At 39.6% G+C, this 24,646-nt stretch overlaps 1 protein-coding gene across 1 annotated transcript; it reads left to right on the top strand.

The window, feature by feature from the left end:
- Window positions 1-10: 10 nt before the first annotated feature.
- On the top strand, window positions 11-14,046 carry LOC137294970 (uncharacterized). The gene is made up of 11 exons (XM_067826204.1): window positions 11-120; window positions 2,963-3,097; window positions 4,028-4,039; window positions 5,151-5,300; window positions 6,131-6,388; window positions 7,000-7,182; window positions 8,173-8,331; window positions 8,793-8,962; window positions 9,247-9,476; window positions 10,134-10,606; window positions 10,944-14,046. The coding sequence occupies exons 1-11, from the start codon at window positions 72-74 to the stop codon at window positions 11,348-11,350; spliced, it is 2,226 nt and encodes a 741-aa protein (XP_067682305.1). The 5' UTR covers window positions 11-71; the 3' UTR covers window positions 11,351-14,046.
- The last annotated feature ends 10,600 nt before the right edge of the window (window positions 14,047-24,646 follow it).

Below are 24,646 nucleotides of genomic sequence, written 5' to 3'. Positions count from 1 at the left end.
GAATCGAAGCATTCCGCACAAAACTCCGATGAGATCAACTTTAACCCAAAGTTTTCCATGTTGTCTAAAAAATGAGTGCGATCACCCTTTTAGCTATCGCCAGCCTCATACTAAATGGAGGTAAGTGAAATCTATTTTGATCTGGTTGAATATGGTGCTCCTTGGAGAAAATATTTCTGTTCGCGGATTTATCCCACCAAACAATTTGCAGTTAAAATATATCGACACCATTATTTTGTGTAAAAGTCCATCTTTGTCCATAAGTGTATATGATACATACTTTGACAATGTTTTTGTTTCCTACATATCTCACAAAAGAGAGAGTCAGATTTAATCGTTGACCAATATAATAAAACAGATCGAATATTAAAACCTTTCTTCCTTTGTAAACTTAAATATCTCACCACAGATTGCAATTGCAAAGAACTCTTTGGTAGCTACATGACACTGAAAAATTGCTTTTAATACGAAAATTTGGACATCTACCTTTGGGAAGTATTATCAAATCTATTTAACAACCAAATTCCGCAAATACATGTGTAAGTGTCAGAGGTATGTATAAATAAATGAAGAATGTGCATGAATTCCAGTTAAGATCATTTCCTACATTCGAACTATTAAATAGTGGCCTATGTTAAGGACAAGCCATATTTTATATTATGAATGCGATACCTCAAGATAGTTCTGGTGACCACACGTGGGCTCCTGTGGTGATACTTAACTCACACAGTTTTGGATTTATCTGGCTTTTACAAACTGTCGTGGATCGGTGCTGGTTTAGTCCCACTTTAGACACTGGATAGCTGCACTTGAAACCGGTTCCCGATATATTAAGCTATAAAGATACTTTAAGAGGTTTCTTCAGCCACAGAGATAGCTTTCTTCAAATTTGTAGCGAACTGTTATTTATTTCAGGGCAGCTGGTTTATGTCTAAAGAATAACGAATAAGTAGGGCAGAGATGTGTTGATGTATCTCTGTTTGATATGCCTTGCTTGTAAAGAATTTCGGAAAGAAATGCTTTGTTTGACAATTTGTGACTTTGTATGGTATCTTTTGAGAGAGAGAGAGAGAGAGGGAGAGAGAGAGAGGGAGAGAGAGAGAGAGAGAGAGAGAGATGTAATTGAAGCGCACGTATAATATGCCAGCTATCGCCAAGCATAGAGAGAATTGTGCTAATGTCGGAAAGTACCTGCCTTTATGATGACGTGTTTCTACGAATATCTGCTGGCGTGGATGTGACAGTGTGGTACAACAAGAAGAGAAACAATATCATCGAAGCAGGTTACGGTCCCACATGGTATTCATTTGTAGGTTGATGCAATAAGTAGTATATGAACAGAATACACGTAGGGGTGGTTATTTTTAGCTTCACTGTAAAGTCATTTGAACTGTTACTGTTTCGTAGTGCTGTCACTAAGTACATTTTTATGAAATACCCTCCAGGTGACTGTACCAAAAGTAGCGTTCCAGAATGGAAGCTCGTTTGAGTATTTTTACGTATATTTACTTAAATGTTTTGAGCTCAATAATTTATGCGATCCATACATTGGAACTTTTTATGCCAATATGGATATTACGTTTGAAGTTCGATAAGACCTTTCATAAACCTGAAGGGCGCCTCTCACTCACGGCGTATTAGACATGGCTTATGTACCCCGGGATAACCACAACTGAGGTTTGTGTTTGCTCCCAGGTTTTACTCATTGTAAATACGACCTATTTTCCGGTTTTACTTCTTATACGTAAGGCCCATTCCCAGGTTTTATTCTTTCCTATCTCTATATCAACATCAACATCAGCGTTCGAATTCAGATGGTCTGTGAGTGTTTGAAACCAGTTGAAAATATCGTCGATGATCTAGTTTAAAGTGCAAATGTTATCCCTAGCAAGTTAAGAACCGCATGGGATTTTACTAGCGCTTTACTGTTCTGTGGTTATATTACATAATCATCTAATAAGCCATCAGTGACGGTTTATATGTATAATAAAACATTCTTCGGCTGTGGCTTGAAAGTAAGCCCTCGACCATCGAATGATGAGAAGTAAATAGCGTTCTGGGTCCTGACTATTGATCATGACAAGTTGTGACCAGCACAACCAAGTGAATCAAAGTGCACGTAACGAAAACGGATGAATAGTGTAAGGGAGATAACTGCATTGGTCATGTTCTTAGAGACACCCATAACTTTCTGAGATGTGGTGCAACAAAGAGCAGACAGATATTGAATATATTTAGCAAGTTCCAAGAGATTACATGTTTGTCAGTTCATCTCCAACAATGTATCTTGTCAAAAGTAATGGGATGGTAAAACTACTTGTTGACACAAGAACTCTGAATGTACAACAGTAAATATACACTTCAAAATTCGTCGCCCATTGTGGTTTGTGGGAAACACAGAAGTATTTTATCTAACACACCTCTCCTCTTTTCTGAAAGTTACATTGCCCAGAAACGGCCCAGTACTAGCTTATTGAATGTCCAGCTCATAAAATACCGAGTCACGATCTAAAAAAGGTGCTCTCTCTCTCAAACCAAAAACGCCTTTACAATATTTAATGTATGGCCCAGTGCACACTGAGAGCCACGTTGGGCTTCCCTATTCAAACATTATTTAGATGTACATAAATATAACAGACTGTTAAAAGTTTGATGCATACGGGCCTTTTCGGATTCAAGGTCAGCATTCCTTCCTACCGTTCCCGAAAACCACCTATCAACCAAACTATCTACCTATCCACCTACCTACCTTTCCCATCCACACACCTACCTACCCTTGAACCCACAGCCATGGATTTCATCGTCTCCATTGTTATAATCAAAACTTCCAATGTTATCCCTAACAATATTTCTTATTATCATAATTACATAAACATTATAATAGCCCTGGTTGTGTTAATTTTGATATGGGCAGTAACAATAGATTTGTCACGTTCATAAAACTAATTGAGATTATTTTCAGACAAGCTGGCTTCTGGCAGTGAAACAGTAAGCGAGTGTTTTGTGGATGGAGCGTGGAAACAGTACCGCCACCACGAACGACTATGTTGTGGGGGAGAGCTGGAGAAAAAGACACCGGGGAAGAAATGCTGTGGAGGTAATAACGCTAACAGTCGAATAGAAGACGAATAGGCGAGCAACTAGAGAGTATTAGCCGTCGAATGATCGAGTAACTAGTGAGTGCTAGCCGTCGAATAATCTGGTTACTAGTGAGTACTAACCGTCGAATAATCAAGTTACTAGTGAGTACTAGCAGACATGCAACAAGTAGGTATTCTAACAATAACGTTCCTTCCTGCATGCTTATCTGGAGGCTGATGTGTAGGGTGTGTCGTCTGGCTGAATCCAATGCGAATAACACTTAAACGATTCAGGTGCAAGGAGGTTTGTTGTCTCGGGTGGCGTCGGTCGTATGAGTGTGTGAGTTTTACGGTTTTGTGCCGCTTTTAGTAATATTCCAGCACTATCACGGCAGGGGACAGTCGAAATGGGCTTCACACATTGTACGCATGTAGAGAGTCGAAAAAGGGTCTTAAGCGTGACGCTTTAGCCATTAGGCTACCACACCGCCCCTAATCGAATATGACTTAGCTCTGACTTTGCCTGTGATTTACATGGATTAGTTACCGACTGGTTTTGCGGAATGTGTGCGCGAATATAGAAACCTCAACAAACAGCTGCATAGAGTGATCAAGGTCGGTGACTCAGTTACAAGTCACTCAGACCCATACGAGTATCGATGCTCATGACGTCAATTACTGAAATATCTGTTGCGGGGTCGATTATTTACAGGTCACTGTCATATAGTGTCAACAACCAATCAAACCTATAGCCCAGCTGAATGGCCTCAGCGATTATACAGATAGGTCGTCACACACTGGCCTTATCGGACTGAAACTACCGTGTTCCCTCTGATAAGCACCGGCTGTATAGTGGCGGTTTAAGAAATCAGCTGGGTTTTTTTTCTTAGATAAATGTTTTCTCCCCCGATACGAAAAATTGCTAGTGTGTGTTACGCAAGTCACAGCGACTGGGAGATGTAAACAAGTGTGTCAGTGTTCATCGTTAATGTTTAATTCTTGAAGACACCAGAAGTCCACAGAAATTGTTTATCGACTGAGTAAATTTTAACTCATATATTTAAAAAAATCATGCATTGACACACTAGTTTACAGTTTTAACTTTGACGTAACGCTTAATAACATTAAATTACACCCAGTAAGCGTAATAAACCCCTGAAGGTCCCAGGGTAGAATAGGTCTTCTGCAACCCATGCTTGCCATAACAGGTGACTCTGCTTGTCGTAAGAGGCGACTATCGGGATTGGGTGACTTGGTCAGGATTGCTGACATGGTTGACACGTCATCGGTTCCCAATTGCGCCGGTCGATGCACATCCTGCTGATCACTGGATTGTCTGGTTTAGACTCGATTATTTACAGACCGTCGCCATAAACTGGAATATTTATTGCTGGAGTGCGGCGCCAAACTAAACTCACTTTCTCACTCACTCACTCACTCACTCAGTAAGCGTAACAAGCGCGCGGTTTGAAGCCCGTTGAAAGAATTAGCGGACAGACACTTAGTGGTGGAAACACGGCACCCCTTTTATCGTTACGCCGACATTCCCTTGTGGTATTTGTGGAATCGCTTTGTTTATTGTATGTATTACATGCACCTTACGTCAGGCACAGCTATCTCGCTAACACACCGTCTTGACTCGTCAGGTTTACACAATGAACCACGTATCTAAAGTACTTTTAGAGTGTGTTTTCCTATCTGTATTTCCCTACAGTTTCGTATGTGGGAGTGGTGCCCGGTTCATAAGATCATGATCATATTGTTGAAAACATCCGATCCACACCCGCTCTAGATGTAGGGCACGCGTACCCTTGACCTGCCACTGGCAGGCGGATGTATTCGCCTCATGTGTCACCCTCCTTTCGCAACATTCGATAGCATGTTTGTCGAAACTGGAAATCCCCATGCTTTTTGTACGTCCCGATTCAATCAATGAGGAAAACGGTATAAATACTTAAGTTTGCACTCCCTTCTTGTTTAATTACTGCAAATCAAAGCTGCAAGCAGGTAAGAAAATGTTGTCACGGTGGTGCTGTAGCGTGGTGCTGATGGTTTGTGTTGTAGATGCAGTCTACTACGACAGCCAGAGTCTGTGTTGTGAAGACACTATGTGCGACAGGTTCGACGAGGACGGAGTGGAGTATGGGTGTTGCGGTAAAACTAAAATCCCTCTGGAGACGACGGTCTGTTGCGGCGGTAAAAGTCATCGTAGACACCCAGGTGAGTTACAACAGGGAAGCTCTAACAGATTAGATTGTAGATTATCACGAGTTACAGGATACGGTTCCTTTCCAAAATTTAGAATACTACCAAAGTGGGAGAGGTGTTAAATTCGCATACTAACGACGCCTTGTATTGCAAGAAATATATATTTCCTTTTCCATATAACTGCTGAGTGTGGCGTAAAACTGAACTCACTCACTCACTCAATCGCGAATGGTAACCAGTAACACCTGGTTCCTTCTGTATTTTTCAAATCTGTCAACCAGTACAGTTAACATGGTTATGGGCCATCCTTACCAGTGGTCAGAAATGTGACCAACGACAAGCCATGTCCGAGGAGAGTGACACCTAGTGGCTCTGTACTAAGGACAGTGACACCAAGTAGCTGTGCAGCCTTTACGGAAAGGCCTACAGTTTAATCATTCAGTCGCCCGTAATGTATGTATTGAGTCTATTCCAGCTGTGTTTCACTGAGTAAAGTGGTAAAAAATTAAGTGAGTGAGTGAGTGAGTGAGTGAGTGAGTTTAGTTTTACGCCGCACTCAGCAATATTCCAGCTATATGGCGGCGGTCTGTGAATAATCGAGTCTGGACCAGACAATCCAGTGACCAACAACATGAGCATAGGGAAGTTCGATAAGTTCTATGATAAGTTTTAGTCGTGCGCAATAGTCGTAACGAGTGCGCGAAAGTGCGACAAAGGATTTCCACCATTGCGGCCTATGGAGGTGCGGCATAGCGTTCATGTAGTGAACGCTATGTATCTTAGCTAATCTTTGTGTCGAGCCACTATTATGGAGATGTATTCGAGTTTCGGCTATGTTCCAGATATGGGTTGTTGCGGCACGGAGTATATCAACGTTACTCAGCAGATGTGTTGTGAAAACGAAGATGTCCCCGCAGTGGTCAGTAAACACGTCCGCGGAGAACACTACGGATGCTGTGGTCACCTGGTGGTCGACATCTCCCTGCAGAAGTGCCGCTGGAACGTCACGGGCAACGCACGCAATCCTATTGCAGTCAACAAACAGGACGAGTTCTGTGATGGCAAGATCATCTCCCTCAGAGAAAAGACATGTTGTGACGGTGAGTGTAACCGACAACTGTAGCTTCCGATGACACTGCCCTAACCTCACCTTAACCACACGGCTACGTCATCGTCCCTTTAGAAATGGGAGTGAATGAGTTTTGTTTTACACCGCACACAGGTGACCAGACAGGTGAACAGCATGAGCCCAGATCTACTCTACACAGCTGGGATACGATGACATGTCATTTAAATCATGGAGTATGACCACCTGATCTTGTTAGTTGCCTCTTACAACAAGCGTGGGTTTACAGATGATCAGTTCTAACCCCAAAGGCGTGTCCAAAAGAAAGTCATAAGCAATCAGTTTCTGAGTGTGTTTCATGGACTGTTGTTTAGTTGTTCTACAGTGAGGATACACCTTCAACCCATTTTAGAATGCAGCTTAAGATAGCTGCATATACAACTTCTAGCTACAGGATAAGTGATATTTCACCATGCTTGTTATTAGTTTGGATTAGTTTGCAATGAAACATAGCAGGAAAAGATTACACTGGTTATTTTCAGTCTAAAATCTTCTTTGCAAATGAATGACTTGGGAAGACAGATTTTCTGTTTATGAACTGGCTACCTTAACACAAGTACTTAATTACCTGAGATGTGATTTCAGACAAAATCTATGATCAACCCTACCTGGACCCTGAAGACCAGGCCAAAAGAAACCCTCAGGTGGGGTGTTGTGGCACAGTTGGGTACAATATGAACCACGAAGTCTGCTGTTCCCAGGATCACAGAGCTGAGGTTGTTATCCCGCTTGATGACCACTTGGGATGTTGTGTGGGTAGCACCACAGGTGGGGTACATTATATTATATGTGCTGTATTTATTCCAATAAGCAGCCTTCACATGGCAAACTGAAACTGGACAACACATGTTGCCAACATCAACATCGGTTTCAAAGTTGTCAACCTCTTGTAGCGTGATAGGATCGGTCTCTATTCTCACAACTTTTCCAGAAAACCTTTGGTGTCGTCAAACTCGAGTTTGATGTGTGCAGTGTTGTCAAACTTGTGTTGTTTAGAAACAACCAGTGACAGTCAACAAAACTGTCATGTGATGTTTTGGTCATATAGTCAACCAGCCCTACAAAATGGCATTGCTCAAATGACAATGTGTCTGATGTGTAAAAATGTGAATTTGACAACTTTTCAAATTTTATCATGTTGCCAGACATAAGTGTGAAGCTTGCACTTTCTTCATTCTACTGACATGAGTCAGGAATGTGTGAAATATATCCGTACTCTTAAAAAAAAGTAGGGGATCTTCATTTTTATATTATTATATTTCATATATTTATATATATATATAAGATTTTCGGCGTCAATCAATGTTGATATGATATTATTGAATGTTTTGAGAGTGCATCACCATTTGTACTTCCTTACAACCATGGTCATTTGGAATGTAGTCGCTTTTGAAAGATGATTGGTGTATGGCATGTAATTTGCATGTATATGATTTTCATTTTAAAACAAACAACTAGAAACAAACACTAACAAATGTGTGATGCAAAATGAGGGTCAAAATTAATGTAGTAAGTGATTTCTCAACCTTCTTGGAAAAACGTTAAAATCAAGAATGGGACCCCATGCACGTTTATGGGGCTACTGCATCGTGCATGTGCATTATGTGTAGGAGTGGTAATAGAGGGAAATGGTGGTGCATTCATAAGATGTCTGTCCTTGAAACGTTTGTTAACATTTACACTGCCTATAAAAACTGAAAGTTCATTATCCCCTACTTCTTTTGAAGAGTATATTTAATAAAGGCCGGTTGTTTCCAGGGTATTACAACACCACAACAGAGTTATGTTGTGCTGGCAACACCTGGCCAAGGTCTAGCCGCCATGACACTTGCTGTTGGGGGCAGAAGATAGATGGAAAAAGTCAGGGATGTTGTGATGGAAATCCCTATAAGGAGGACACACACTTCTGCTGTGAAGGTACATCACCTTATACACTATACTATCATTCAAATGGTTTTTGAGAGAGTATAGTTCACTTTACTGCCTTGTGGTCACCCTCTATTCACAATCAGTGCCTTAGGTGTAATAAGATTGGTATCACCGTCACCATAAGAGAATGTGAACTTGCTGGGAGTGAAAATCCACATGTACACTGGATTCATAGTTGTTAGGAGTGAGTTTAGCTTTATGCCGCATTCAGCAAACTTACAGATATATGGTGGCATTTGTTGATACGGCACTCCTGGACCTTACTTTACTTTCCATGAGGTCTAGATTGCAACACAGAATGTTTTTCAACTGTGATTACAATAATTATTTGTTTAATGAAAAATACATATTCATTTGTATGTGTGATAAAATGGACAACATCTGTTTTGATGGCAGATAATGTTGGTTGTGATGTAAACTAGAGATATTTGATAACCTGTTCATTGTAGGTTCTCCATCGGGGGTGCTTAAGAAAGGGAGCACTTGTTGTGGAGGAGCCAAGCTGGCACCGAACAAGATATGTTGTGGTAATACACAGGTGGAACTCAAGGAAGGTCATGACGCATGCTGTTTCATCTATTACTCAAACCAGTTTGCCACATACAACAGCACGGAGAAGGTTGGTATCTTCATATTTGGTGGAATTGGGTTTCGTAGATAAGACACAAAAATATTGTCTTCATTATGACCATTTTTAAGTCTAAATATGGTTGTAGAATCATTGTGTGATATGATCTAAAGAAATACAGTTATTGTGAAATATGGTCCAAGCAATTTTGTTATTGTTAGATATGGTCCGAGGAATATAGATACTGTAGTATACATAATCCAATCAAACCTAGTTACTATGAGATAGGCTTCAGTTTGTAGAACCAGAATACTGCATTGTGATTGTCTGTGTAGGTGTGTGTGGAAGGTGAAGTTCTGACCAAGCAGAAAGGTAATACCCGTTACTGTGGCCATGACCAATACAACGACAAGAAGGCTGTGTGTTGTGGCGGTGAAGTCCATCACTTCCCTCCAGGAGACACTCTTGGCTGTTGTCGCTGGGGTCAGAAGCAGACGGTCTACAGTGAGGCCAGCCAGATGTGCTGCCAGGGTCAGGTCCACAACACCTCCATCAATGAAGCAGAGTGAGTAGATTAAACTTGACAGTAGTGAAGGACATAGTTATGTGGTAGTGGATGGGTGGGCAGACGCTGAGGCTGTAGTTTGATGGTGTATGATCAGAACTAGGAACACACTCACCCGAGACATCTTTGGTCTGCTGGTTACTGTGGAAGTAAGGGTTTTCACTACTGTCTTCAACCATTGTGACTGTAGTGAGAATGGTACATGCATGTGTTTCTGTCCTGAAAGAAAAAAATACCTGGGATGAGTGAGTGCGTGAGTGAGTGTGTGAGAAGTGAGTGAGTGAGTGAGTGTAGTTTTATGCCGTATTCCAGCAATATCATGGCAGGGGACACCAAACCCTGGGCTTCACCCATCACTGTACTCATGCGGGGAATCAAGCGCTGGCCATTGGTGAAACAAGCAAATGCCTTCACCACAAGTCTACCGCACCACCCCCTAAAATGAACAAGAGACTTTGGACAGAGGAACCTGTATGTGATATAGGAGAGATGAAGCCTGTATGCTAATTTCCTTTCTGTCTTTCTTTTAATTTTAGGTATTAATTTGATCCATCCTCCCATGTGAAAGCCAAGTGCATATAGTGGATTGATACTCCGTTTTTTCTCAACTACCTTGTCAGGCTCTGGTATATAACTAGGATGCTTTGTGTTCTTCAGATGCTGTGGGAGTAGCTCTTACCCTACACAATCATCAGACAACCCCTGTCACAAGAAGTGTGGAAACTCCTATCACAATGCTGATGTCACACTGTGTTGTGGCAACAAGCAGTTCTCGATAGTAGACCATGGAGATGACTGTTGTGGCAGCTCCCCCTACTTCAGCATGGAGCAGACATGTTGTAATGGGAGGCTGTACAACACCACACAGCTCAGGTATTGCTGTGGGAAGGAGCTCTACAATCCCAGGAACCAGTCATGCTGTGGGGCATATGCAGTTGTTCCCCGTCAAGGTCGCAGAAAACAGAGATGCTGTCGAAATACAATGGTGTTTACTCGCCCAAAAGGACAGTGCAAGTCAAATGGAATCGTTCACAGGGAAAAGAATATACATCCAGTGGAAAATTTATGTCAAAAAAGGACATGGCAAGATCTTAACGGCATTGAAGTGCAAGTGTGCTTCCGAAGATACGGTCAGTGATTCTCCAAGCAATTCTAGAACTGCCTGTTTCAGAAATATCTACATATTACTTATTGTTAAGTACCCTGAGAGCTGTCTTCGGTATGTCATATGAGAGTCCACTGATACAGCAAAAGTCAAATGTAATGATTCATTAATTTCATTGGGAAGATTACAGACATAGTGGCTATATCCTAATTTACCAGAGTTAACAGATACTGTTGTTACTTAATAGTACAGGTGCAAGGAGTGAAGGAAGATATATCTCTCTTCCCCATATGGGAAATCAATGCACCATCTCTGAGGAACAATAAATGAAAAAGTTGTCATTATTATCATCTCTCTTTCAGCAATCCAGTGCACCATCAAGAGGAAACGCACCTTAAAGCTTCAACGGGAACTACAAATAACTATGAAATGCCGTAACCTGAAGCGCCGATATCTCAGCGAGATGTATCATGACTCATTTGTAAGTCAAGGCAAGGACATGCTGAAAGTCAACATCAGGCTGCCTCTCAAGAAGGTCCGATGCAAAAGAAAGAAGCTGGAAAACAAACGGGTCATTATATTTCTAGACAAACAACCAACTGTCACAGTTAAAGGTCAGAAGAGACATATTGAGCTGAGAATCTCAGAGAAAGATACATTTCGAGTTGTTGCTGACAGGAAAAATATCCGTGAACACTTGCAGAGAAGTAGCTCACAGAAATACTGTAATCGCTTGTTTTCTGTTTTGAACCCTGAAGATTTGTATTGATAGGTAGCTATTATGTTGTATGGGGTTTCCCCACATTTCATAAAAGAGTCAGGTGAACAGCTTAGAGTAGGGTTGAAGGTGATGGTGTCAGAATATGGGTCAAGATTAGGGCTTGGGTAAGTCAGAGGGTTAACAAGATGACAGTGTACACATCAGGTGTAAGTTGAACAAGGTCAGTCATTTAAAGATATTGAGGACCAAAACAAAATTATCCATCATTCACTGTAGCATCAATTTCCTTCACAACTATCAAAACATATCATCATCCTGCCACTTGCTCTGACCAACTGATGTAGTGCAGGAATGTAGTATACACTTTGCATGTAGGATGTAAGTGTGCATGTTCATATAACTGTATCATTGTAAATTTCTATTTGTATCATTGTATCGGTGTAAATTAGGAGATTAACTCACTGTGTTGGAAAACCAGAGGTAGATTGTGAAATTATAACAGCTCTTAATTTGGTTTGAAACAGGACACATAAAATTTGAGTTAAGCCCAAACACTGTATGTTTAACTCCATTTCACCATAACCACATTACTAATACCTGTAAAAAAATATATATACTGTTTTGGAAAATAACAGGTGTATATGGTGATTATATACCTCTGAATGACTTTAATTAACGAATCACAATCCAGTATTTACTGAAGTCATGGTAGAATGTATAATTGTGTTAGTGTAAATATATCATCATATCCATGTAAATTTATGATTGTGTCTGTGTAAATTCATGATAGTGTCACTGTAAATGTATGATTGTGTCAGTGTAAATGTATGATTGTGTCAGTGTAAATGTGTCAGTGTAAATGTATGATTGTCAGTGTAAATTTATCAGTCAGTGTAAATGTATGATTGTGTCAGCATAAATGTATGATTGTGTCATTGTAAATGAATGATTGTGTCAGTGTAGATGTATCAGTGTAAATGTCTGATTGTGTCAGTGTTAATGTATGATTATGTCATAGCACATGTATCAACATGTTAGTAAAAATGTATCATTATGTCAGTGTACATATATCTGTGTTAGGTATGTATGTTCTTCTAAGACTTTCATATACTTTATTGCATGTTGAAATCCGTATCAGGTGTTCATCTAAAATGCTCATGAGCTTTATTGATTGTTGATTTGTGTTTTTCTAAAACATTTATGTACTTTAATGTTGGTTTAATGCATACCTTTCTATAGCTGATATTGTTTGCAGGGCTCAGTGTTCCTTATTTATTATGTTGGCAGCTATAGTTTTTGAGCACTTTGTCCAACTTGGACTCTGTCTTTCTTGAATTGCTGTATATACCGGACTGAAGTTACGGTCCTGACGTAATCCTTCTTTGTGGGAAATTCTGTGTAACTCTGACTGCTGTCTAATTTAGACTTTTTAGTCAGTCTAAAGCCAGAAAGAGTGCACTGTAGACAGATACATAACGGGGGAAGTAAATTTGTGAAGCTTAAATCAATGTTCAAAACAACTTCTCCTTAAAGAATAACTCTCACCTGAGATTGAAAAAAAACTATTCTAGAGATTCATATAATACACCACTCAGCAATATTCAAACTACATATATATGGAGTTAATTATGGAGCTTGGACCACACAGTCCACTGACAGACCTCAGGGGCATTACTACCATGTTTTCATCAGTGCTATAATAATTAGGGACAGAATAGTTACTTGCTGAGTTCCATGAGGAACCATTTCACTTTAAAGTCATAACAATCTCACGCAATTCACTGATTGTAGTCAATCATCCCATGCGTGCACTAGTCATTTTCATCATCAGCATAAAGGAGGGCAGAAAGACAATGAAGTATATATATTGCAAATCACCAGAATACTTAAAGGCATGCTACAGTAGGAGGTGTACTTGCACATGTACTTAAGTGGATTTACATCATGTCAGTTATGCATAGGCTAGTGTCCACAGGTTAGAAGTTTTATAACGTCATTCTCTGAATTCCCTTGAATATGAAGTTAATCCACAGAGATGACCTATTTCCATTACATCACAGCGATAAATCCTGTAGTTTTGGTGTCATCACGGTGTAAACTCTTCAGATTTTCAACCAAAGTCCTTTTCACTATTCATAAGTATGTATGTTATGAACGGTAACATTTCCAACTGGCTGTTAATGTATGACATATTCTACCTCTGTACACAAGGTAGTAATCCAGTCTTCAAGACATTTAAATAATGGTTTATCAATTAATGTGAAACCGAGACTATTAAATAGTATCTGTTTTATGTTCTCTTTGTAAACAGGGCTTAAGGAAAAGTTAAATAAATTATCCTCAAAGACGTAAAATTTCAAATAAGCATATATGTGCATCACAAAATAAGTTAAACTGCAAGACTGATTAATTGTCACCACTAACTGCACATATTCTGAGAACTGATAAACTTCCAAAGAAAATGTTAAAAACATTCCCTCTTGCTTATCGGGATTTTTGTCAAAGACTCTGTAGACGAATAGGAAAAGTCTGCCTGTCATGCTTACAAAGTCTGATATTGAACGAAGCTATTTATTTTGTTTTTTGAAACATGTCGAGAGTGCATTTCCTGCTCCAAGTATATATATATCTGTCCTGTGAACACTGTGTGGAGCAGCACATGATCTCATTAATCCATGAGCATCGGGCAGGATGGATGCCAACATTGTTTTGTTTGTTATGTCTAATAAAATTTGAGAATGAAAGTGTTTTTTTTTTAAGTATATGAGTGACGTTACCTGCCTGTAGCAGCACTATAGGAAAGGTGTCCAGGAAGGCCCCCGCTCTGTGGGGAAATAACCTGGAGTGTTGGGGTGAAGCTTGATCAGATTGTTGTTTTCCCCCTTTGTTTTCTTGGAAGTCTGGGGGGATGGAGTGTCTTATGGGTGAAAGAGAGACAAATGATTGTGGGGTGCATTGGTGAAGAAAGTGCATGGATACAGATCTGATGGTATAATCTCACCATCCATGACCACTGCAGAATACAGGGTTACAGATCTGATGGTATAATCTCACTGTCCATGGCCACTGCAGAATACAGGGTTCCAGATCTGATGATATAATCTCACCATCCATAGCCACTTCAGAATACAGGGTTACAGATCTGATGGTATAATCTCACCGTCCATGGCCACTGCAGAATACAGGGTTCCAGATCTGATGATATAATCTCACCATCCATAGCCACTTCAGAATACAGGGTTACAGATCTGATGGTATAATCTCACCGTCCATGGCCACTGTAGAATACAGGGTTACAGATCTGATGATATAATCTCACCGTCCACGGCCACTGCAGAATACAGGGTTACAGATCTGATGATATAGTCTCACCGTCCATTGCCACTTCAGAATACAGGGTTACAGATCTGATGGTATAATCTCACCATCCATGGCCACTTCAGCATACAGGGTTACAGATCTGATGATATAATCTCACCGTCCATTGCCACTTCAGAATACAGGGTTACAGATCTGATGATATAATCTCACCGATCTGATGGTATAATCTCACCGTCCATGGCCACTGTAGAATACAGGGTTACAGATCTGATGATATAATCTCACCGTCCACGGCCACTGCAGAATACAGGGTTACAGATCTGATGATATAATCTCACCGTCCATTGCCACTTCAGAATACAGGGTTACAGATCTGATGATATAATCTCACCGTCCATGGCCACTTCAGAATACAGGGTTACAGATCTGATGGTATAATCTCACCGTCCATGGCCACTTCAGAATACAGGGTTACAGATCTGATGATATAATCTCACCGTCCATGGCCACTTCAGAATACAGGGTTACAGATCTGATGGTATAATCTCACCGTCCATGGCCACTGTAGAATACAGGGTTACAGATCTGATGGTATAATCTCACCATCCATGGCCACTGTAGAATACAGGGTTACAGATCTGATGATATAATCTCACCGTCCACGGCCACTGCAGAATACAGGGTTACAGATCTGATGATATAATCTCACCGTCCATTGCCACTTCAGAATACAGGGTTACAGATCTGATGATATAATCTCACCGTCCATGGCCACTTCAGAATACAGGGTTACAGATCTGATGGTATAATCTCACCGTCCATGGCCACTTCAGAATACAGGGTTACAGATCTGATGATATAATCTCACCGTCCACGGCCACTGCAGAATACAGGGTTACAGATCTGATGATATAATCTCACCGTCCATGGCCACTTCAGAATACAGGGTTACAGATCTGATGGTATAATCTCACCGTCCATGGCCACTTCAGAATACAGGGTTACAGATCTGATGATATAATCTCACCGTCCATGGCCACTTCAGAATACAGGGTTACAGATCTGATGATATAATCTCACCGTCCATGGCCACTTCAGAATACAGGGTTACAGATCTGATGGTATAATCTCACCGTCCATGGCCACTTCAGAATACAGGGTTACAGATCTGATGATATAATCTCACCGTCCATGGCGACTGCAGAATACAGGGTTACAGATCTGATGGTATAATCTCACCGTCCATGACCACTGCAGATTAGGGCTTGATTGTCTGAAAGAATATTTCTTTGATTCATGAATAGAGAACGCTATCTCCAGATAAGTCACTGAATTGTGATGTCCTTGCTCCAATTACAGGAATCAGAACCCAACAGAAGGAAGGGCAGCCATGAAGGAACCAAATCAATCATAGCATTCCATTATTTACCTGGATGGACTTTCCAGGTGTGTTCAACTTTCCTCATGACATATATGCTCCCAAATTTTCGAGAATTAAAATACGAAGGGTTTTCACATTTGATAGACATCTGAGATAAAACAACAAACATTTCCACATCATTGTTCAAATTAGACAGCACCTATATGGTATTTAAAGGCATTTACTCATATCAAACATCTAGAAATTCATCTGCACACAGAAAGAAATGTCACATACTGTCCTAGTTCAACACACTTCTATACTTGGCATACATTTGTATGACTGTATGTGTTATAAGTATTTGTATACCTGAATACTTGACATAAATGTTCATACCTGAACACTTGACACAACAGATGTTCATACATGAATACTTCACACAGGTGTTCATACCTGAATACTCAACATAGATGTTCATTCCTGAATACTCAACACAGATGTTCATACCTGAATACTCAACACAGATGTTCATACCTGAATACTTGACATAGATGCTCATAACTGAATACTTGACATAGATGCTCACGCCTGAATACTGAACATAGATGTTCATACCTGAATACTGGACATATATGTTCATACCTGAATATTTGACATAGATGTTCATAGCTGAATACCTGAATAACTGACATAGATGTTCATACCTGAATACTTGCCATACATGTTCATAGCTGAATCCTTGACATAGATGTTCATACCTGAATACTTGCCATACATGTTCATAGCTGAATCCTTGACATAGATGTTCATACCTGAATACTTGCCATACATGTTCATAGCTGAATCCTTGACATACTTTTGTATACTTATATTGGATGTATATTTGTATACTTGTTATTGTTTGTCTTTGACGGTTTCGGTGAATGTTTGGCATGACTGTTACATCACTAGTATAAAATTTTGAAGCGAGTCTCTATTTAGCAGTGTCAAGATATTATACTTCACATTCTAACAACTGCTGTACATAACATTTTCATATTTATGGAACCGTACTATTTTCATAATCCATAAAAGCAACAAGTCACTAAGGAAAGGAAAGTTACTCTTATATTTTACATCTTTCTGGTTGATTTTGATCTGAGGATTCATCACTGAAGAACACAAAAGTGTCCCTGTAGGAGATGCTGAGTTATCACTGCTTCAAGTTGGGGATGATAACATACTTTAGTATATCTACAGTATGTTCTTGCACTAGACAACCTTGACCTTTGCATGTTCTATAAAGGTTAACTTTTTATTTCCTCCTACCAGGAAGTGCCCAGTATAGCACTGACTCATAGGGGAAGCTTTTGTCATGCTCACCTTTGCTTCAAATATAATGAGGTCAGTGGGAATTACAGTTGAATTTCCCCTGTCCTATTTGTATGCCGAGGACTCCCAGGTTCATATCCCCATACTTTATCATTGACTCAGATCTATTTCTACTTACTTAATCACAGACCAGTTTCAATATACATCACTGATCAAAATAGTACAGTACTTTTGTACATGTGTATATTCATGGGGCCTGCTGAGGTCTAGCTTTGAGCATGCACTTGCCAAGTCATGACATTAGGCAATATACAATTGAGATGTGTTGGTGACAATGAGGGTGAAGTTCTATGGGCGTCAAACTCAAGGTATCCCCAACCCCAAAGGAATATAGTTTACAAATAAAATTTTCATGGTAATTTTCTAGTGTGAGAATGTAAATCCAGGTAGTTGGATGTAGTGGCTTTGACAAGTGTGAGTAATACCAGATAGCTGGGTGTAGTAGCAATGACAAGTGTGAGTAATACCAGATAGCTGGGTGTAGTAGCAATGACAAGTGTAATACCAGATAGCTGGGCGTAGTAGCTATGACAAGTGTGAGTAATACCAGATAGCTGGATGTAGTAGCTTTGACAAGTGTGAGTAATACCAGACAGCTGGGTGTAGTAGCTATGACAAGTGTGAGTAATACCAGATAGCTGGGTGTAGTAGCAATGACAAGTGTGAGTAATACCAGACAGCTGGGTGTAGTAGCTATGACACGTGTGAGTAATACCAGATAGCTGGATGTAGTAGCTTTGACAAGTGTGAGTAATACCAGACAGCTGGGTGTAGTAGCTATGACAAGTGTGAGTAATACCAGATAGCTGGGTGTAGTAGCAATGACAAGTGTGAGTAATACCAGATAGCTGGGCGTAGTAGCAATGACAAGCGTGAGTAATACCAGATAGCTGGGTGTAGTAGCAATGATAAGTGTGAGTAATACCAGACAGCTGGATGTAGTAGCAATGACAAGTGTAATACCAGATAGCTGGGTGTAGTAGCTATGACAAGTGTGAGTAATACCAGACAGCTGGGTGTAGTAGCTATGACAAGTGTAATACGAGATAGCTGGATGTAGTAGCAATGACAAGTGTGAGTAATACCAGACAGCTGGGTGTAGTAGGAATGACAAGTGTGAGTAATACCAGATAGCTGGATGTAGTAGCTTTGACAAGTGTGAGTAATACCAGACAGCTGGGCGTAGTAGCTATGACAAGTGTGAGTAATACCAGATAGCTGGATGTAGTAGCTTTGACAAGTGTGAGTAATACCAGACAGCTGGGTGTAGTAGCTATGACAAGTGTGAGTAATACCAGATAGCTGGGTGTAGTAGCAATGACAAGTGTGAGTAATACCAGACAGCTGGGTGTAGTAGCTATGACACGTGTGAGTAATACCAGATAGCTGGATGTAGTAGCTTTGACAAGTGTGAGTAATACCAGACAGCTGGGTGTAGTAGCTATGACAAGTGTGAGTAATACCAGATAGCTGGGTGTAGTAGCAATGACAAGTGTGAGTAATACCAGATAGCTGGGCGTAGTAGCAATGACAAGCGTGAGTAATACCAGATAGCTGGGTGTAGTAGCAATGATAAGTGTGAGTAATACCAGACAGCTGGATGTAGTAGCAATGACAAGTGTAATACCAGATAGCTGGGTGTAGTAGCTATGACAAGTGTGAGTAATACCAGACAGCTGGGTGTAGTAGCTATGACAAGTGTAATACGAGATAGCTGGATGTAGTAGCAATGACAAGTGTGAGTAATACCAGACAGCTGGGTGTAGTAGGAATGACAAGTGTGAGTAATACCAGATAGCTGGATGTAGTAGCTTTGACAAGTGTGAGTAATACCAGACAGCTGGGTGTAGTAGCTATGACAAGTGTGAGTAATACCAGATAGCTGGGTGTAGTAGCAATGGCAAGTGTGAGTAATACCAGATAGCTGGGTGTAGTAGCAATGATAAGTGTGAGTAATACCAGACAGCTGGATGTAGTAGCAATGACAAGTGTAATACCAGATAGCTGGGTGTAGTAGATATGACAATAGTAATACCAGACAGCTGGATGTAGTAGCTATGACAAGTGTGAGTAATACCAGATAGCTGGGTGTAGTAGGAATGACAGGTGTGAGTAATACTAGATAGCTGGGTGTAGTAGCAATGACAAGTGTGAGTAATACCAGACAGCTGGGTGTAGTAGCAATGACAAGTGTGAGTAATACCAGATAGCTGGGTGTAGTAGCAATGGCAAGTGTGAGTAATACCAGATAGCTTGATGTAGTAGCAATGACAAGTGTGAGTAATACCAGATAGCTGGGTGTAGTAGCTATGACAAGTGTGAGTAATACCAGAGAGCTGGGTGTAGTAGCTATGACACGTGTGAGTAATACCAGATAGCTGGGTGTAGTAGGAATGACAAGTGTGAGTAATACCAGATAGCTGGGTGTAGTAGGAATGACAAGTGTGAGTAATACCAGATAGCTAGGTGTAGTAGCAATGACAAGTGTGAGTAATACCAGATAGCTGGGTGTAGTAGCAATGGCAAGTGTGAGTAATACCAGATAGCTGGATGTAGTAGCAATGACAAGTGTGAGTAATACCAGATAGCTGGGTGTAGTAGCTATGACAAGTGTGAGTAATACCAGATAGCTGGGTGTAGTAGCAATGACAAGTGTGAGTAATACCAGATAGCTGGGTGTAGTAGCAATGACAAGTGTGAGTAATACCAGATAGCTGGATGTAGTAGCAATGACAAGTGTGAGTAATACCAGATAGCTGGGTGTAGTAGCAATGACAAGTGTGAGTAATACCAGATAGCTGGGTGTAGTAGCAATGACAAGTGTGAGTAATACCAGATACCTGGATGTAGTGGCTATGAGTCTGAGTATGACAAGTCTGAGAACGCAATGCCATTTAGTTGCACATAGTAGTAATGACAGGTATGAGCTTGTAATACCTGGTGTTCTAGGGTGATCCACTAAAAGATCAAATGCCCTGATAGTTTATTTTTCAGGCGATGGCACACTTTGTGCATCACATCACACTGCATTAACATTATTCATCTGTCCATTTGCTATCAGATGCACTCTTGATAGCTGTACTGCCTCCTACAATAAACTACTCCAAAGGTCCCAGTTTCTTGCTGTGATTGTCATCACTCAGCTAACATCACTGCTGGAAACATAGTGTTTATGCTTTTAGATGGATAAAATGTCTCAGCTCAACTAACTATTAAATATCAACAAACCAACATTCTCAGTGTTTACAATCCCATAATACTCTGGAGTAGAAATGTGATTTTCATATTGACATTTGAAGTTAATCACAAATGTAATTAAAATGAAAAAAGTTAGAGAAGATATTTAACCCAATTGTACACAATGATGAAACTGATTATCATGGTTTTTTCTTGTAACAGATGTCATTTAGCCTTGAAGAGACTTGTTACTATCAAAAGTTATCAATCACAATATTCTTGTTTATTTCTTTCAGTTCCAATTATAACTCAACATATTTTCATACCAATTGAAGAAGTTGTCTCTCTAGTGAACAGCAAATATTCTTCTTACAAAAACCCAGAGATTTATTGACACTAATGATATATAAACTGGTGATAAAGATATGAGCAACTGTTGTCTTTCCCCTTCCTAGTGGAATTAGTAAAAGTAGAAAAAAGTAGAAAGGTAGATCCTGTGCTCTGGTAACAGGGAGTGTCTCTTAACCTGATAAGTAAACAGTTGCCCTGAAACACTGTCACAAATGCAAAATTAGCTGTAGTAACCTGACACAACATTCATGACCCAAATACATTTGCTAATGTGTCACTGATGTAAAGTATTTTAGGGTGTGAACATATTTTGAAATGACTCAAAGAGTCTTTTACATAAAACACAGTCATTGTAATACAGATGTAAACATTTCACATCCTTGAAACCTTCATTTCATCAGAAACCTGCACAACAGTAAACATCCTGTTTTGATGTTTCCTGAAGAAAACAATAAACCTGTGTCTGCCTTGCATGGCTGAATGATTAACTGTGGGGGTGTTGTGAAGATACACAATATGAAACAGGAATGTTGCCATTAATGTTCTACCTTGCAAGGAAATTAACATACTATGCACTGGAACACTTTCAACATGCAGAGAAAGTTGACATTACTTTTTGACTTGTCACCGAGGGACAGGTTGTTGCCTAGTCACACACATCCTGAGTCATGGAGGGGTATATGTCAAGTAGAGCTAGAGATGTTTGATTATCTGTAGGAAATCACTACATTATATTTGTACATGACACAGACACACGCAGACAGAGAGGGGTTTCTCCCAACCGATGGAAGACACATCCTTTGATGGCTGGGGGTGTTGTGTACAGCGGGCTAATTCATCCATGTGTGCAGATCACATGGCAGATACTGTGAAGGCCAGTCCCGATGAGGAGGAGGAGGACTGCATCACATGTTTACAATAGCCTGTGGAATCAGTGCAAACAATCTGCCAATAAAGTCAGTATGACTATGTTGCGAAAACTCTGTCTCAGCCTTTGGATGGAAAGTTTTAGCTTGTGACTGTAATGTTCAAGACTATTACAGGGTTGTGTTCACTATTGATTCTTTGGGATGTCTAGTGACAGCAATATTTGGCAACCAATGAGTCATAACAAAAATACACCTCTGTATTCATTTTATCATTTCCTTTTCAGTCCAACATCTAGCAACAATCCCTGTTGATCAAATGTAAAGGGGTTATATGTTAAGATCTCACATTCTTCAAAAACTCTTGTACACAGTCATACTGACTGCTCTCAAAAATGTTATTATTTCTACATGTCCACAACTTATCAAGAACTGCCTCAGATTCACCAGATTCAGGACACAGTTAAAGTTCAGTGCTGAGTAAACATCCTAACCCATTATAGCTCCATAGTGAATCATGTGGAAGGTATTGCAACAGGGTTCTAGCTGGTGGCATGGACTTGAAAGGAATTTTCCAATTGGGAAATCTAATCTGCATCCTCAGAGGAAATTTCAGGATGAGTTGTAAGATAATTTTCCAAATTGGTGCATCAATAAAAATAACCAGTTTTTGAATAATCAATAACAGACTGAATAGAATGATCTTGACCAATGTCATTCATCTGGGATAAGCTGTGGGAAAATATTGGATTTAACAGTAAATAATGACCACATTACTAAAGACATGATCGCTGCTTAGGACACTAATCAGCAGGGATAGCATGGGTAACCCGAGACAGGTGGGTAATGAGTTGGACCTGTTACCTGGACCCGTTATGATCACATGACTAACAGATTAAACAATGTAATGTGTTATTTTTTCATGATTAAAAGGTTGTATTGTCTTTGACAATTTAGACATAATTACAGTCACTTCTGTTGAATATATGGTTAAGATATGGAATAACTCCAACTTTCAGCCTCCAAGCTGATGAATATCTTGCCATTTCTTACAAATTTGATGTAAGGACTTAACATAACAGGCATCTGGATAGGGTAAATGGGGGTGGGTTACCCGTGTTGAAAATCATGATGTGTCCTATCCTTACTTATCAGTGTGTGGGCTTCCCAGCTGTACAGTGTGACTGAGGTAATCTGATCCAAGCATGGCCTGCAGAGACAGGCACAACAAACCTGTGTTGTGTGTAGGTGGTTAGACGTTATCAAACAAGACAAACAATGGCTAGTTCATTCTTTTATACCTTAAATATGAATATATTTTTTGGCTAGCAGAATAATGTGTGTTACTAATAAACTAACTGAACTACTGCAAAAGAGAATGTGCAGATCAGAAATTGGAACATCACAATTTGTAGGATTAAAGAGTTTTCAGACTGTCTCCAGATTTCCTGTACAAGGAAACATTTTATGAATACATGTTGGAGGCTTTTGGGTTCTGGTTGACAGACTGAGCAAATATTTGTTTCAGTTATCTTCATTTGCACCAACTCTTTTCTAGTATATATTGCTCTGTTTTTAAATCTATGTGGAAAACCTAAAAGCTCTACATCTGTAGGTCACTTTCTATACTTTTCAAACACAATGTTCTATGAAATGTCTGTATTGACTTCATTCTGTCAAACTATAGGTGAAGTATCATTTCCTGTAAGTTTGCCATAGAAAGTTCAACATCCCTTCATTTGAGAAAGCAAATCGAGAAGAGATGAGATTAGTGAGAGCTTTCGACTACTTACAGGATGAGATAAAGATATGTAAATATTTAAAATGATTTTATTGTACTCTCTAAATGTTCCTTTACATGCTGTAAAGCTATTTTGTATCACTGAAAGACAACAAAACCCATTTTAACCCAATACATCTCTTACTGTATGAACGCCTCTGTTTAACCAGCCTTCCAGCAAGAAATAATTATTTCTAAATTAAAGTGGTGATTCAACTACGAAGGTTCACACAAGATTTCTTCTGGTTTACAAGTATTTATCTTATGTTGTGTATAATATTTACTCCAAATAGATAAAACATCACTCCAAAATGGGTTATCGATCCTTGCATGACTGTTAATATGTGCACCAAGAAAAATATATTTTTACATACCTTTTGAGGCATGGTAACTTTAAGGTATTTAGAAAGGATTTGATATCTGTCATTCTTAATCCACCTTTTCGTATCTTCTACATATAGTTGTTCTCTTGAGTTTATCCTACTTGCCATCCCACATGAAATTATATACAATATTGTTTAGTTATGACAAATTCCTTTGGGGCCACATAGGAACAATATGTACTAAAGTTGATATTGCCAGCGATTTTAATACAGTTCCATGTAAGGTTAGTTTTCTCTTTTTCCAACTAGTAAGGATTCTGTTTAATGTTTTGAGTCTATTTCTAGCATTGATTAACCATAAATCCTCCAAATTGGGGTTAAAATATACACAAAGGGTGTTAAAGACACCTTCATGCCAGTCTAGACTATTTTCTGCACTAAACATCACTTGGCTACCAGTCACTGAACCTATACAAATAGCTTTTATTCTTTCAGTGTTTATATTAAGCCCTGACATTTTATAGAATTTATGTTAAGGATATATTCAAGATCTGTATGTACTCTATACATGTACTATGTTTTCTCTCTCACAGACAGTATGGACACTAACATGCCATACTTTAGTGAGGTATTGTAATGTCACATGCAGTATGTGACAACAATAAAACCATTGGACTTGTAGTCCAAGTGAGTTCATAATTATTAAACCACTGAATCAGGAGGAAAATGTCAACAGGAAAGAAACTTACAAATCTGTATCAACATTTCACAGATACATAACACTGGACATAAAAC

This window comes from Haliotis asinina, chromosome 8, assembly GCF_037392515.1.
Source record: "Haliotis asinina isolate JCU_RB_2024 chromosome 8, JCU_Hal_asi_v2, whole genome shotgun sequence".
NCBI classification, from domain to species: Eukaryota; Metazoa; Mollusca; class Gastropoda; order Lepetellida; family Haliotidae; genus Haliotis; species Haliotis asinina.
The sequence above is the reverse complement of the archived record's forward strand: the minus strand, read 5'-3'. Positions and strand labels throughout refer to the sequence as shown.